Below are 17,157 nucleotides of genomic sequence, written 5' to 3' on the forward strand. Positions count from 1 at the left end.
GAAAAACAGAGACTCCTTTATCTTTCCCTGTCCTGGTTTCGCTAGGGTAGAGTTTATTTTCTCCTCAGTAACCGGAACAGCCGTGTGTTAGGTTCAGGATGGGATTTGTTATGAGAAGAATGTTGATCAGGTACTGATGTTATTAGTTGTTGCTGGAGCCCAAGGCCACCGTGTTTGGCTGGTTCACAACTGCATTAGGGCTGGGAGGGGGAAGCGCAGTGAATAGCAAAACCTCACATTGACATTTGGATGTGCCAATGAGATATTCCATCTCATATCACGTCATGTCAGTCTATTAACCAGGGTTGACCAGAATTCTCTCAGGGATGACTCAGGCTCTCACTCTCCCAGGATTGGGGTTTGTGTTTGGGGACTGTCTGTGCTCCGGGATCGCTGGCTGGGACAGGCTGGGCATCGGTCGGCGGGTGGTGAGCGACTGCACTGAGCATCACTCAGTTGTATATTCTGTTATTACTGCTATTATCATCATTATTTTATTTCAATTAGTAAATTGTTTTTATCTCAACCTGGAAGTCTCCTTGCCCTTTTCCTTCCAGTTCTCTCCCCTACTCCCTGGGGAAGGGGGAGAGTGAGAGAGCAACTGGGTTTGGCTGCAGCCAAAGAAGTGAAACTAACACATTCCCTCAGAAAGCTGTCACTCACATAGGTTTGGGCTTCTTTCTCCTTCCACTTACCAATGCATGGGATGGAAGTGGAAAAACCCGACATTTCTTGTAAGGGAGCTGGCAGTAGGGGCGGCTGCATCGCGGATGGGAGTGGAAGCTCTGTTCCACTGCTGGATCACACCAGGCTGAAGCAGGTAATGAGCTCACACTCCCCATCTCACTGCAGCTTCTCTCTGGCTCCTTCCATCTGGCACAGAGTCTCGGAGCCAGGAAAAGCTGTGGCACTGTGCTGGGAGCTGAAGTGCCAGCACCACAAAAGAGAAGTGGAGACAGAAGCTGGAGCCTCCTTAACAACCTCCTGTTTCCTCTGATTTTGGCCTGTAGCATCTCTCTATTTGGGCTCCCTAATCACTGATGTTGTGAGTAATCTTGAAGCTTTGTGCATGTTTTGCAAAACAGCCTGGCAAACAGGCAAGAGAAAAGAGAGCAAAGTATATCTTGTGCCATCTCTAAAAAAAAAGGAAAGCCTACAAAGCCTTCATGCAGATTCTACTATTGGTTTATATTTATTTATTTACAGTAACGTTTAAGAAGAAAATAGGTGCCTGGTATAAATGGATGTAAATTTTTTGAGGCTGGTGGCATCAGTTCTCAACAGTTAAGATGACTTTTTCTCTTGCAAACTCCCCTTGGCAAGAAATACGGCTTTTTGAGTTGGATTTGTTGAATTCAGCAGCACATTCTCACAACTTTAAAATACAGTACTGAAGCAAGTGCATCCTTGTATTACCAGTTAGGCTGACTTGGATATCTAGGAATGCAATAACTCCAGCCGTAGGCACAGTTTTGCTGCCTGTGCATGTGAAAGACAAAGCAATGCATATATTTTTATGCATAGCTGCATGCATGTTTTTGGAAATCTGGGAGTTCTGTGAAGCACTCAGTAAAATGTATATCAAATGCAAAAAAAGCATAGTGCTAAATCTCTCTTAAGTTCAGTAAATTCTCTCTCTTTTTTTTTATTTGATAACCATGGAAGATTGGTGGCTGAGTATGGACAGACACACTTGTGAATGTGGTGGGGGAAATTATAACTGTGACAAAACCAGTTTCATTCAAGATTGTTCTTAGATGCTTAAGCCAATGCATGAATCCAACCTCAATGCATTAATTTGTGATACTTAAAAACAGTTAATGTGGTTTATTTTAATTGTTATTGGTTAAGCAGATGGTAATGGTTTTGACACAATTTGATTTTTTATTTTTCTTCTTTTCTTCTCTTGAAAAAGACAAGGCTCTCTTTCCCACTTTGTCACAGCTGGTTACCAATCAATCTCAATTCACGGTACAGTGATGATAGCACATGTTGTTCGGGGGCCAAATCTGATTGGGTTGCATTTTCAGCAGTGTTTCATATAGAAAAAAAAAAAGTGTCTGTATGGCAGTGACTGTCAGCACACTATTGTACAACTGTCATTAATCAAAACTAGCAACAATGAATGCATTCATATGTGCCAGAGACTGCCAGATTTCACTCAAAATCACCCAATTTCTATTAGAATTTCCTCACCAGCAGTGTTTTCTCATCTGCTTGTTGTTTTGCTCTTTCTTTCTTCCTTTCCAGCCCCCTCAGTTAATTAAAGGCAGACCTGCTCTATTACTTGTGGAACAGAAATTATGTAACGTGGTGCCCAAAAGTGGCTGGTTTGTACCTGGGCATGGGCTGACCTCTCCCAGCTCAGTCTGATGCTGACGTTTCAGCTGAACCGAAAGGTTAAGCACCTCCAAATGTTTAACACAGAGAAGTACTTAAAATCAGTTAGATGGCCATAAACATGTGAAACTGATGTCTGAGCCCCATGTTTTTAGCTGAATGTTGGCGTTAATTGGCTGGGAGTCAGCAATATTTGGGCAATGTGTCAGAAGGCGATTCTTGACGGGGCACATGTTGCAAAGGCATTGCCTTCTTAGTGCACTGGCAACGTGAAGGACCAGCCCAACCAGTTCACTCTGGTTTTCCACCATCCCATCATCAACCCGGGGCTCTGGTAACCTCTCTCTGTGGTTGCTATCAGCAGTCAGAGAGGCCCTGATCCTGACTCCCAGGTGTTCAGTGGTACTAATCCAGATGAGAGTGAATTTCTCCAGAAACTTAGGTGGAAACATCTTGCTATGGGAATATGAGACTCTGGGACGGAGAGGGGACAAGACTCTGGTCAAGACTGCGCAGGTGGATGCTTGAGAAACTGAAAATGTATTCAGGCTTCACGCCTTGTTGCTTCACGGTCCCTTCTCACACAAGCTCCTTGTGCTGCTGTGGATCAGGCTAAAAGCCAGCTTCCTTCCTGTCTCTTTCCTGCCTGTTTCATCCATCAAAGCTCTTCACTGAACCGTGATGACTTCTGGGGACAATGTGGGTAGAACAGATGACTGAGGGGCAGCGTATCAGTACTCCAGGACAGCAGATGGTCATAATGTCCCGTGGGTCCATCTGTGTATGAATCTAATTGCTAGATGGCATGTTCTGTCAGGGTGGTCCAAAAACCCAGTATGGCCTTGTTGGAGAAGCAGACCGGGAGAGCTGGACCTCTCCTTGAAGTAATTGATAACTGGGCCGTGATGGTGACATGTTTACACCACCCTCCGTTTCACGACCCAAGTGGGAGATGATGGCTGCCCCTCGCTCCGCGTCCTGGCATGCCACGCCGCTGGCTCGGTCCCCCTTGGCACAGCCTGTGTGGTTGGCAGGTGTGAGCACAGAGCCCACCGAGGCAGCTGGCGGGCATGCCGGCACCGGCACGTCGCGGGGAGGAAGAGGAGCCAGTCAACTGGAGAGCCCTGTCCCGGGCTGCTGCGTCCCAGTCCCTCACTCAGATACAGCCCCTGCTGCCTGGCTGCTTTTAACTCGGCGGTGGTAAATGAGCCATGGGGATGTTACTTGTCTTAAAAAATAAAAATATTGCTAAATAAATGGCTAATTGTTGCCTAGCTTTGTGACTGTGATTCTTATATCCAGCTCGTATTTATATTACAACTGGCCTTAGTTTTCTTGTCTTACAGGAGCTCAATAGAATTTTATATTTTTAGTCCCCTAGGACTGGCCTCGTGTCAAGAAAATAAGCATTTTCTCTTGTCTGCAACTCTGTGGTCGCCAAAGACAAATAACTGTTCTATCATTGTGGGATACCGTTGTCATATTCTTGAGATTTTTAAGGGACATAATTTGCCTTTTCTCTCTGACGAAAACAGTGATTTCTATTTGCCATTGCCTAGTGCAGCACAGCATGCAAAATGATATAATTTGAGAGCAGTCGAGAAAAAATATTCCTCCACCACATATGGCTGTTGAATGTAGTTTCAATAGACCTGTACTACTCCAGAAATTGCATATTAAGTTCTCTAGCATCATAACATCCCCCCCGCCCCATGGGACTAGCCTAGCAAAAAATGGTCCCTAAAAGTTTCTGAAGTTTGCAATGGCATCTACTTATTCATCCCCTGCCATATCTCTTATTCAATAGTTAAACCCAAGGTACTGCATATTCATATAATTAAGTGTAACTCCTGACAAAAGGGATATTGTATGTGTTTGTGTCTGACAGAATGGTTAGCCTCAATTTGGTCATTTTTAATTTATTTTTTGCTAATGAATGGACTGGACTTGCTGAATATAAAATGAAGCTGCATTGTATTGTGTTGAGTGTGAAAAGATGTCTTCTCTTTATTCCTGGAATTGCTAGTAATGCTCTAATTGATGTTATGAGATTTAATTAGATATAAAAGGACTTTAAATGTTTCAGCATAGAGGATCCTTTGAGTTAAGGTGCTTCAAAGCCTCTTAGCACACAGTGCTATCTCTGCAAATCTATACTAGAGGAACCAATAATAATGTATATTGTGTACACAGAAATTAATGTTTCAGATTCATTTAAAAATACTCATAGAGCCTCACAACATTCCTGTAACTAGTTGCATTACGTTCTTATTCATCAAAACATTTAAGGGTGCTCTTCCATATGATTTCAGTATGTTTACTGAACAAGTCTACAAGGTCTTTATCATATAACAAAGAGAAGGTAAATTAGTTCTACTGAAGTTATGTCGTGAGTGTGTACGCAGTGAGAAGGAATACTGATACCTCCTGAAGTTCTGATCTTTAGTTTCATGTTCCTTTGTCACTGCTCGATACGTGACAATCTGAAGCGAACTCTGCATTCAAGATTTAAGGTGTCATGGGCTTATTATCCCTAAAAGAAATGTTGTTGAAAATAGTTTTACAAGAGAGTATTTCAGGAGTGAAATATCCATGCTGAAAAGCAGAGTTTTCCCGATTTGAGAACCAAGGACATTTCGTACAAGATAAAGTCTCCCATTGACTTTAAGGAGCTTTGGATCAGAGCCTAAAGCAGTTTGTTAAGCATGACTTCTGCAGGATAATAAAGATTTAACTGAAAATGTTTTTCTAGGTGTAAGCACTCGAAATGTCTTGAGAGTGAGTGGTCATTGCATGCCGAAGTACTTTGTATTATTTAGAGTTTTATACATCCTCATAGTTCCAGGATTATTACAACAGTAGAAACGAAGAAACTGACAAAGCGTAATTGAATTGTTTCTTATTTCTTTTAAGAAAGAGAAAATGTTATTTTCCACCCTTAATTAATAATTTTGTAGTATTTCTGTGAAATTGATAAATCTCCTTTAATGTGCCCCTTCAATAAATGTCACCTTCCAGAGCTTAAATATATTTTTTATTGTTTGTAATTGTGCAGTCTCAGATCCTCCCAGTATGCTCACAGTTTCCTTAAGGACTTGCTGCCGTAAAGAAAGACTATATATAAAGAGAAATTTCCAAATCAGCAAAAGGTAAAATGTGTAGCTCACATAGTCAAAGGCATGATAAACCTGAGCTGTCATGTATTGATAACTGATGTCTGATAGCTTAATTTTATCTTATTGCTCTAGATCAAGGACAAAGTGAATGATATTATTAATAAAGCCCTAATACTGAGTGAACATAGCAATACTAATTTTATGTAAAGTTTCTAACTAATGCAGAGTGCAATAAAAATGTCATGAAGATGGATGCTTGGTGGAATTATCTAATGCTAGATAATAATTTGTCTTCCAAAGCTGGCTCCAAGATAGATTCAGGCCGGCATATTCCAGGTGAGAGTTTTCATTCATTTCTGTTGTCTGCAGAGAGAGTTTTCATCCTCTTTCTGTAACGCAGGTATGACATCAAGGATGACTACACACTGCGCATTAAGAAGGCCCTGAGCACAGATGAAGGAACCTACACGTGCATTGCTGAGAATCGCGTTGGCAAAGTGGAAGCCTCTGCTACCCTCACGGTGCGAGGTGAGTGTTCCCACGGGGAGGGCCCGTCCCCTACGGGGATAAATTGCTTTCTGACGAAACGAGCATCGTTTGGCTTTCACGTGTCCTTTGCAATTGCGGGTGCTGCACCAATTTACAACAGAGGTGAAATCCTCCTCCTGTTCATATATCGGGCAAAATTTTAATTGGCTTCAACAGGATAGGAACTCTCTGCACTTAAAGAGCAGTGCCATTTTTTTAATGCAAGAACAGATGCATATATATGCATAAGCAAGCACAACATCACTGTGGCCATAGACTTTCATATGCGAGCCATCAGTTTAGGCTATGATTCACGTTCCTTGCCCTAATAAGTATAAGGAGTATAGTAAGTAACTATGTTTATTAATGCCAAACATAATGCAGATAGTATTACTATGTGATTAGCTCTGCCATAATTAAACTCTCTACCATTACTCTTTATCTGGGAGATAAACACTAGCCAAAGGAAAAAGAAAATCCTAATTAAATTTCATAAGTATTACAAGGTAAAGATTAACATATTCTCTCCTAAAATATTCTTGGTCTCTAACATCCACTCAGAGTTTATGTGCTGCTGTTTGATGTGGTAAGGAGGTTTTAAGACCAGTAGAAAAACGAGTTGCCAGAATGTCTTTTGTGACAGTAGATATAGACATGCTAAAGATTATGGGGAGAGAAAAAGTTTGTAGGCTAATATTTCCATGTGAGTAGATAGAATATAATAGTTATTATTTCATTCCAAAAGATAAGCAGTAATTTGGCACAATGGATCTCATGCAGACACTATTTCACAGTTTAGTGGTGCATGCTGACGGTTTGCAGTAGAGCTGTGAAAGGTTAATAAAAACATTTTTAGCTTTATCTGTTCTCCTCTTTTCATACACATTAAATCAAATGTTCAAAGTCTCAGTGGATTGCTTTATTAGAACTGGGGTCAACTGACCCAAGAGGCCAGCTTCCATTTCCATCCATTTAATGCATGGACACAGTTCAGTTTAATTTGCTGAATTCAAAGAGAAAAAAAAGCACCAAGTGGCTTTTTAGGGGGGGGAGATGTTAGTACATAACAAAGAAAAGAGAGTATTGTGATAACCCATCTACTAAAATGTTACCTCAGTGTTCACTTTAGACAGTAAGTGATAATGCAGCTCTTCTCATTTTAAACTGAAGAAATAAGTTTCCCTGCTTCATGCCCGTGTAAGAGATTGTTCTTCCATTTTGTAATGGGAGGAAAAATAGTCACTACAGTGGACTCCTAGAAATATTCTCACTCTGTTCCTTTGTCACAGGCAGAATCATGGTATCCAATAAATCTGGCAGCCAATTTGATAGCCTTTCAACACTCCTGGAACTGTGTCCACTGTATACATTACTGAAGCAAGCTTTTCAGATTTGCTACCCAGACTTGTGATATAAACAATAGCTAGACCCAAGCAGAAAATCCTTTGAAATCACTGAAGCTTGAACCTGATGAAATTAAGGTTGAAAAAAAACCCAAGGATGAAATATACAATTTAATCGATTTTCCTACAGTAAAAGCAGGTTTTCATTATCCTGGCTATTTTTTCCCCCTGGGTTTGTCATTTACAGTCAAATATATAGTGTTTAGCCAATACAAAGGAAGCCACAATATTACAAACATATTAAATGTTCAGTTTATGACAGAAAATGAGAAAAGCCAAGAAATTCAATGGAGAAGGCTCTTACTGTGAATTTTCTGAAAACAAATGACTGAGCAAACTCCAATTGACTTTAAAGGGATTGCAAACAATGGTCTTTTTAATTAAAGAAAGCCCGAATTTGGAATTTTTAAACTTTTGCCAATTCTGTCTGAAACTGCTTTTACCGTAACTATATGTCACGTAGAGGAGCAAAACCACATAGCTTTTCAAAATTCCTTTGAGGGTGCCTTGGTCCTTGCAGGTGTCATAGTTACAGCCGCAAACCTGGCAGCAACAGCATAATCCTCAGTTCCCTCCTCCACGAGCCCATCTTCCCAAGGCAGGAGGTGAGGGTGCAGTCAGGGAGTTTGTGTCACACGCAACAGAATTTGGGTTCTGTGACTCAGCCTTCACGGCCTCTCTTGGAAAGACAACTATCATCATTCTTATTCCTCCTCTCTCTGCAGAAGAAGTATGTGCCCGTAATGCTAGAAGCCAGAAAGTCTTCAAACAGTCAATGAGTGAGAAAAGGCAGCAGGCTTGAAATAGTTAAATGAAATGAGTATGCCAAAGTAAAGATAAACCCATAGACAGGTCGAGAACTGAGAAGGTCCTTGCAGGCTGTATTACCTCTGAATCTGCATAACTTACATTTGACTCTAGCCTGCACGTAAGCATATAGAGCTGGTTAATTTCTTAAAAATAAAAAAGAAAAAAAGGGAAAAAGGAACATAACAAGTGCTGTTGATCAGAAATGGGTAACGACTTCTGCTGCTCAAATAAGGGAATTTTGCCTGAACAGGTGTGACCTGGAGTCAATTTTATGTCCAACTTTTCAGTTCTTCTGAAGGGGGATGTCTATATTTTATTAACAGAGGGACTGGCAGCCCTTTTCCTCAGCACAAGTATAATGAAGGGCTGTTGCTATAATCAAGAAATCACTTGCTGCAGCAGCAGGTTTCAATCTTGATACCAACCTGAAGCAGTATTAACCTGGCCATCATTTAGCTGCAATTTTTTTGGGAAGTAGAAGTTATCTAAGCAGTAATTCGGGAGATTCTGGGTTGAAATCCCTTTGGCCATTTCAGCCCATTTGTTATATTTTCATCAGCACTGTCAGTGAGGAAGAAGCAGTGTGTGCTAAGCTGTCATGCCCATTATTGAACGAGAAAAACTGTCCTGGGCTTTCTGCAGCCCTTACTGCTGTACTGACCGTTATTGCTTAAAATTCAGTTGGTATCTGACTCAGAAAGCAAACGCCTTGCATCTACTGGCATGACATTTGGCAGTCTGTGGCTTAAATTGATGTGTGCATTGGGATCTGAAAGTTTGTGCTAATGCAATGCAATTTCTCTTTTATCAGGCATTAACAATGATACTTGATGATGACATGCGAAGATAATAAAAATGTTTCTCAGAGAATGGTTCCAGTCATCTCGTTGAGATGCTGTTCTCAAGTAAATGTGATCATAGTGGCATGTGACTAAACAGTAACAAGAGTAAACTTTTTGCTTAGGCTGTCATGTGAGGAGTTAACAATCATGGTAGTATCCATAGTGGAAGGTAACATTACACGTCATGCATTCTGACAGATATTCTTTTCTTTTTTTAATTTCTTTTTTATGTTCTCACTACACCATTGTAATGTCAACAGCTCGCCCCGTTGGTAAGTAACCATCCTTCTATCCATTTTAGCATGGCTTCACGCAATGCTTCATCTTTCATTTGCAACAGCATTTGACTGGCTGAAATCAGCAGCCAGTGCTTAATAGTTTTAACTGTCTAACGCCAGGCAAGTGATTTTGACTGACAAAGTGCTCTTTTCTGACCTGTGTATTTCCTGCTGTCTCGTGTTTAAATGCATTTGCCAAATCACCAACAAATACCAATCAGCCAAACGGGTGGGTGTGGTGGTACTGAGCCAAAATCACTCGTTCCAGTGTTGTTAACAGTCTGTGTTGGGCCTGGTACAAAGCCATTGAAATCAACAGAAAGGCTGGTATTGACTTCGGTGAGCTTCTGCCAGGCCCCGAATGAGCAGCTCGCTATGCTTTTATTGCGTCGCAGTAAAAGCACAGGCTCTGCATGTCCCGTCTCTCTTGTATCTTTCAAAGCGTTTGGAAATGAAGTAGTCCTGAAATTGAAGAGGGGATGGAGTAGATTTCCGTGCTTGTGAAGAAAGTTCATCATTGATTTTTGCCCTTGGGTCACCTTGGAGAGCATTTTGGAATGCGCTATATAGGATGCAGACTGTTTTCAGTAACAAGCCCAGAGGAAGACAACCTCTGGATCTTTCATTCCCACACTGAGAATTTGATTTTTTTTCCCTATGCCTTTGAAATAACTTCTGAAAATTTATAAAAATCTAAATGGGCATAATGGAAAATTTGCAAATGTCAGTAGCTGATATTCACTTTTGGTGTTCAGAACTATCCTGAACATATTTAATTCTCTTTCACGGATGTTTACTCTGTGCCTGTATGGATTTTCTAAAAAATTTAAGCAGTTGCACTGCTCCTCTGATTTTTGTAGTTTGTGTTTAGATTTATGTTTTAGAATAATAATATGGTTACACTGATTTTTTCTGGATTAGTGTGAAAAGTCAGTGCTGGTGTTTATGGATATTGCTGAGGAGTGTGGTCCTTCTGTATTTAGTAAAAACTTTTGTTAGCTATGTAATTGACTAAAGTTTGTGAGTTTGAACTTGTCTCAGCTCTTCAGTGTTACAAGTTTGGAGGAAGAAATTTAAATTTAATTTAAATAATTAAATTATTTAAAGGAATAATTTAAAGGTAAAATCCACATTAGGCCTCTGTTTCCAGAACTAAGGTGATCCCACGCTTGTTAGCTTGCTTGGACTAGGATACCTAGAGCCAAACCAAGTACCCTGCAGTCGTGGCACGGCTTATCCACAACCAGGGAATCCCTGTGCAGAGTGTCAATCCACTGTTCTCCAGCTGGGATTTCCATAGCAAGCTTTAAACCCCAGTCACTACTGTAGTAATTTGACATAGTTCTCAATAAATTAACTCCCAGGAGTTGTAACATGATAAAACTGGAGTAAACTAAGTAAGAAGGTGTTCCTTTGCTTAGAAAATATAGTATGAAATTAGTAGGTTCCTAATGTAAATCTCTCACGTTAGAGAGAGGCAGGTTTGTGGCTGCTGCTTCATTCACTAAGAAAATGCTACAAAGTAGAGACTGTTTCGGGCTCTGTGAAAGCCACATAAAATAGATGACTGGAGATTCACAAGCAAATGCTGAGTTTCAGCAGTGTTGATGGTGCCTAATTTCAGAACACCAATTCTTTTTTATGACTTTTCAGTCCATTGAGTCATTCATGATTCCATCTCCATAGCTTATACAGAAGCTCTTGATCTCCAATTACTTTATGTCCAAGTGTATGACCTCTTTGTGTGACCATGCTGTGGTCAATTTGGCATATTCCCTGCCTACACTATTTTATTTTGTTGCAAGTGAACATCTGGTACAAAGAAAATTCTTCTTTTAGATTATTTATTCAGGAAACATAAATTAAAATGATTAAAATAATTATTATATGGGCATATTATTTAATTTAGTTATCTTTGTGAATTGTGAAAAGATTGTTAAGTAAATAAGTCCAAAACCCTCCAGATATTTAACATCTAGAACTCCCATACAAGTGTGTGTGTAGTGATTGCTGTATATAAGCAGACTGGTTTCTTTAGATCACTTCTATCTGATCCTGTACCCATAGAGAAGGCAGTGCTGTCCTTGTGATAGTGTGCACTGTTAGTGCTCTTTGCTTAAGGACCTGATATGAAACTGATTTCTACAGTTCATGTATCTGCTTCATTCAAGAGCAGGCAAAACAAGTGGTTACCTCTCCTCTTTTCTGAAAATTTAAAGCCCAGTAAGGCAAAGCAAAAAAAAAAGAGTAACTTCCCTCTCCACCACCAGTTCCCCACCAAGAAGCCCAAGTGATCTTCTGTTAAAACTGTCATTTGACAAGAAGGGTGAGTCCAAGCTTGTGGCATTTTTTTGTTCAGGAATTTAAGTGGAATGTAGAGCAAAAATGCCTCTCCTCACAGAAAGAAAGCTAAAACAAACACTGCTTAAAGCTATTGAGCTCACAGCTCTCTAGGAGGGTGACATTTTAACAGAAGTATATTTTTATATTTATGTATATGTTAAACTGCAGGGGAGCAGTTTAAAAGTTTATATTCTTTCATGACACTGGAGAATTATCTGGGTAGCTCTACCTTTCATCACTACCTCCAATTCAAAGCAGACAGGTTTTGTCTTCATTGTGTTTGAAACAAGACCAAACCATTTTCTTTCAGTGACTTGTCACTGAAGAATAGAGAAATGTATTTTTAATGTTCCAGGATTGCAATTCTTGCTGCAAACAGAATAATTTTCATTTTCTATTCAGTTTTTGCCTGTTTCAAATATTTTTATTCTGTTAGTCGTGGTGTTTTTATTTAAATTTCAACCTGAGTGGAACATTCAGGAGTGGGAATACCAATGGCCGTGTTTGGTTCAAGCAGTTATTAGCATATGGTATATACTACATAGATAAAACGAGATACGGTTCTGCCCGAGGTGGATGGCAGCTGGTGAATTTAACAGCTCTCTGCCAGATTACTCATCATGTTTGGATTTGCTGCTAGGAATAAATATGTTGCCCATTTCTAAAATAGGTGTTCTCTTATTTATAACCTTTTGAAAAGATTTCTGACAGGATTTACAACAGATGGGTTTAGGAAACCAGATATTTATCCCTATTTAGACCATTTATATCGTTATTTCACTCATTAGATGGATTTTCCAGATAAGTAAGTTAGTATTTTCTCACTTCTGCATTCTGCTTGTGGCAGTTTGGCAGGAGAATAGCTGCTAGAAGAAGCACAAAAGTTGGGAGGAGCCCAGAAGTTTAATGTGGTCCCACTGAAAGTAACTCCGATCTCCTTTTCAAAAGCAGTTGCTGTACTGCTTTGAGACAGGGGACCTAAAGTTCAAATAGAAGATCTAGGAAGATCTGTCTGATGTTTCAGTTACCCTTTTGCTAATCATCCCAAATGCCATTCAGAGGAGAGAGTACTCAGTTTTCAAATTAATTTCCACTAGATCGAAGTCAAAATAAAGTTCTTTGCATTTCAGTTGCCTTTGCAGTAAGTTTATTTAATTTATTGTCATGTGCTATGACTCATCTTCCCAGAAATAAGTGACATGCAGCAAAGAGAGAGTTACTCTTGCCTCCTGGGAAGAAATTAAGTATTTGTGATTAACTAAGGAAGTCAAGGGAGACCAACCAAGTTACAAAAACTTAACTTCCATACCATGTTGGAGAAGAGAGAAAGAGATAGATTCCTGCCACGAATTTTCCACATTTCATATTAATTAAATACAGTCTATTCACATTTAAGTGCAATGTTACTGTTTGATGCATTTCATTCTGCTCTAGGCTTGACTTAATGGTCTATTAAGAGTGGTGCATCATGAAACATAGGATAAAGGGCTGTATTTTAAACAAAGTTGCATTAGATGTTGTGACTAGAAATTGTATCGTTCAGGTGGTTCATACTGGTAAGTGAGAAAGATGTCTCTTAATTCTCCATTCTGACTCTTGCAGAGAAAGTCTGCATAGGATGAATGCTTTTATTTTTAGTATATTCATGACTAGATCACCTTCACTTGAGACACTGAGGATTTATAAAGTATCAGTGATGGTGACTGGTGTGTGACAGAAGAGGTGGGATCACGCTTGGCCCTGCAATGCCATCTTTCAGTGGCAGAAATCTCAAATCTATATCAAAGGGATGTTGCCTGTCTGCCTGCTGCTACCACTTCCAGAGATTTTCAGAAGAGGGTAAGGACACCAGTGGACATCAGACTGTCTGGATTTCTTTCTTAAGTGAAAGTATAATACATCATTCTTGTTTAAAAACAGGCAAATTCTTCAGATTAAAGAAAAAAAGTTGCCATAGAATGAAATTCAGATTTCTTTGTATAGCAGTAAGAGATTAAAATATGGAACTGACTTGTCCTGACATTTCTTAGCCTTCCTTTCAGGCTGCAGTCTAATGCTGAGATGAAATTCAGACCAGATATATAAACCTAATCTTTAAATGTACTATAAAACAAACAGGAGGAGGGGAGCAGGAAAAGTGCTGGTGCTGAACTGGAGATGGGGATGGGGCGCTGAAAGTAGGTGCCTTTCTTTTCTGCTATGTAGGAGGCAGGGTTGTATTTTTTTATAATTATTCTCACAGTTTTGTTTTATTGAGATAGTCCTAGGGAAGAGGGAAGAACAAATCCTTGGTTGTTTGGGCGGGTTTTTTATGCTTCAACTTTTGTTATAAAAATGATAAATGTAGATTTGTCAGTTATGTTAATTGAAATTGGCAGGGAAACTTTGAATGGAAAACACACCTCTTTTTTCCACCACGCAGGTTTATTTCACTTCTTTCTTTTAGGTCATCCAGGGATAAAAGAGAGATTTTATCTGTCAAAATATAGAGGACAGTTAGCGTTTTTTATTTATTGATTCTCGACTTCTTTCACCTCTTGCAAAGAAAGAGAAAAAATGCTTATGCTTCCATGCTTTCAGAGATTATCTGCTTCAGTGTTCCAGAACAACTGAAGGATAAAAATGTTGTTATAGGTGAAATTCAGAACCTGAATTTAAATTGAAGATTAGAACAATTAGTCCAGGTATGAAGGAAGGTTTAGCATTCACAAATGATTGAAGTGTGATCTTTTCGCACTGTTGTGCTTTTACACGGCTCATCTGAAAACAGCAAACAAACCAAACCGAAACAAGATGAATTTCTCACTTTCCCTAAGACAGGAGCAGTGTGAAGGACACTTGCAGCACAACTGGTCCTGCTAATAAACTTGCTGAGACCTCACCTCCCCCTGCTCTCTACCTCTGCCCCGTTGTAACCTCCTTCCTCTGTCCCAGTGCTTCCTTTCATTCAACCTGCTAAAAGTTTTCCCCGCTTCCCCCTGTGCTCCCAGTTTTGTGTATTTGATCTATTACTACAGGACGTAGGAGAATGAATTTTGAGGTAGTGTCAATGTTAAAGGTGGTATCCAGGCTGTGGATTACCCATACTCCCATAGGCTATGGGAAGCTGCTTGTCAGAAGAATCCAAACCAAGTACATGCTTTGCCACCTCTACATATGTCATTTTGAAATAATATCACGAGTCAAGTGAAGGGCTTCATGAATCATTGGACAGGCTGGATCAATGGGCCAAGGCCAATTGTAAGAGGTTCAACAAGGTCAAGTGCCAGGTCCTGCACTTGGGTCACAACAACCCCATGTGATGCTACAGGCTTGGGGAGCTGCTGGGTGGAAAAGGACCTAAGGGTGTTGGTTGATGGCTGGCTAAATATAAGTCAGCAGTGTGCCCAGGTGGCCAAGAAAAGGAGGCTGAGGGGAGACCTTCTGGCTCTCTTCAACTCCCTGAAAGGAGGGTGCAGAGAGGTGGGGTCAGTCTGTTCAACCAAGGAGCATGCAATAGGACAAGAGGAAATGGCCTCAGTTTGCACCAGGGGAGGTTTAGATGGGATCTGAGGAAAAACTTCTTCACTGAAGTGGTTGTCAAGCATCGGAACAGGCTGCCCAGGGAGGTGGAGGAGTCACCATCCCCAGAGGGATTTAAAAGACGTGTAGATGTGGTGCTTAGGGACATGGTTTAGTGATGGAATTGGTAGTGTTTGGTTTATGGTTGGACTCAGTGATCTTGAGGGTCTTTTCCAACCAAAACGATTCTATGATTCTAAGTCAGCATCTTTCCCCTTGCCCTCTTTAAACCAGTCACAGAAATATGTTTATGGATAATAAACAATTCCATTTTAAAATGAAGCGCTCATCTTTATCACTTTAGCTTGCCTAAGTAATCTTCATGATGAATTTCATTTGCAGTTCACTATCAAATGAAATTAGTTTCAATTAAAGGTTGTCAGATCTGTAATTTAAGCCCTTTAAAATTTGTTGCTGTCACTCTCTTCCTGTAATATATTATTTTTAAAATGGGTCCAATCCAAAGACCATGTAAGCCAATAGGAGAATTTCTACCAACTTCAGTGACCTTTGAATAAAGCCTCATATGACATGGTATGTGAGGACATTTTATCTAAATACATGTAATTAAAAGATTTCTAAAGTTTTCATTGTTTGAAAATTGTTTGGATTATGTAAAATGAGTTTGGTCTCATAGTGGCTGCTTTAGGTAATTGAGGATGCTTAGAAAAAACCCAAACAGCAACAAAAATCCCACTGATACTAGTTGCTGTGGTTACAATTCCATTTCTGCTTGTGGTAGGAGCAGAAACTTGCTACAATATCTACTTTAAATTAAAATCACAGCAATATAATATATGACCCCCCAAGGCGTCTGGGCTGGGGGAGGTTCTGGGAGCAAGTCATGATAATAAAATTCCCTTTGGATCATTGAATTAAATGTAAACCACAAATCACAAGATCAGCTTAGAAAACTGTGTCACCAGAAGAAAACATTGCTGGTACTCGATAGGAGATCAGTGTACTTTTTGCTATAAATTCACATTTTTCTATGGTAATTTTCCACTCCCTTTCTGAGTCTTCTGCCAAATTTCTTATCAGGTGGCCAGAGTTCACCTAGGAGGGGTGAACTTCCTATCTCAGTCAAGCTTCTTTACATCAGCAGCTTTATCAGCTCCTGGTGACTCAGCATAACCTTTACTATTCAGTAGCACTACTGGGAAAGGGATGAGTGCAATCCAACCCCTCGGATTGGAGCTTCTGGTAACTGTTAAGATTGGAGGAGAGTGGAGAAATCCCTCTGAAATAATTTGCAGTATTTGTTTCTTCTTTTTTTTCTAAAGCTCTTTAACACTTGGGCAGAGGCTACCTTCATGTGCGTTTATTAGTAGAATAAAGGATCCATTCAGTCATGCATAAAACAACATCCAGAAGGGGTGCAGGACAATGCACTCATCCCATTGTGAGGAACAGAACTAATGCTCACTACTGCTCATGCTTTTCTATCTCCATTTTAATTCCTGCAGCAGAATACTGTTCTGTGCTGTAAAACCAGTTCTGAACATGATGTGATTAACCTTAGGGTCCCCCCATCCCCTCGTCTCAAAGCCCCCTTGTACATGGCCTGTGCTTTCTATTCATGTTCAACCATCTGATTTCCATATCATCTCGCTCAGCCTCACGAGCGGCTATTAGCATAACACAGCTTTAGCGTGACATTGATTGAAGCCAGCGCTTGCTGAATGCAGTATCAAAGCATAATTTGCCAGAAATCAAATCTGATTTACTGTGTGCAATTTAAATTTCTCAAAAAAGACCCAAAAAGTTTCAACAGAAGTATACCAGCTCTGTAACCTTAATTGTTCTTTTTACATATTTTTGGCTAGTCCCTTGGAATCCAGGCAATAGATTTCCTTTTAGAGCCATCGTCTTTAACTTTCAAATGTCAATTAAGTAAGAGTTTTTCCACTCTATTTATTCCAATCCAGTTCATGTT

The 17,157-nt window shown here is 39.9% G+C and overlaps 1 protein-coding gene across 1 annotated transcript in view; it reads left to right on the plus strand.

Moving 5' to 3' along the window:
• LOC104532439 (roundabout homolog 2) overlaps positions 1 to 17,157 on the plus strand; it is a gene marked incomplete at its 3' end in the record, with an annotated part of 356,022 nt that overhangs the window by 254,607 nt on the left and 84,258 nt on the right. The window contains exons 5-6 of the mRNA XM_029087387.1: positions 5,857 to 5,984; positions 9,300 to 9,311. Coding sequence (XP_028943220.1) covers positions 5,857 to 5,984; positions 9,300 to 9,311 — 140 coding nt within the window. The remainder of the gene's footprint in view (positions 1 to 5,856; positions 5,985 to 9,299; positions 9,312 to 17,157) is intronic.

This window comes from Antrostomus carolinensis, unplaced genomic scaffold, assembly GCF_000700745.2.
Source record: "Antrostomus carolinensis isolate BGI_N321 unplaced genomic scaffold, ASM70074v2 scaffold1691, whole genome shotgun sequence".
Classification (NCBI taxonomy): domain Eukaryota; kingdom Metazoa; phylum Chordata; class Aves; order Caprimulgiformes; family Caprimulgidae; genus Antrostomus; species Antrostomus carolinensis.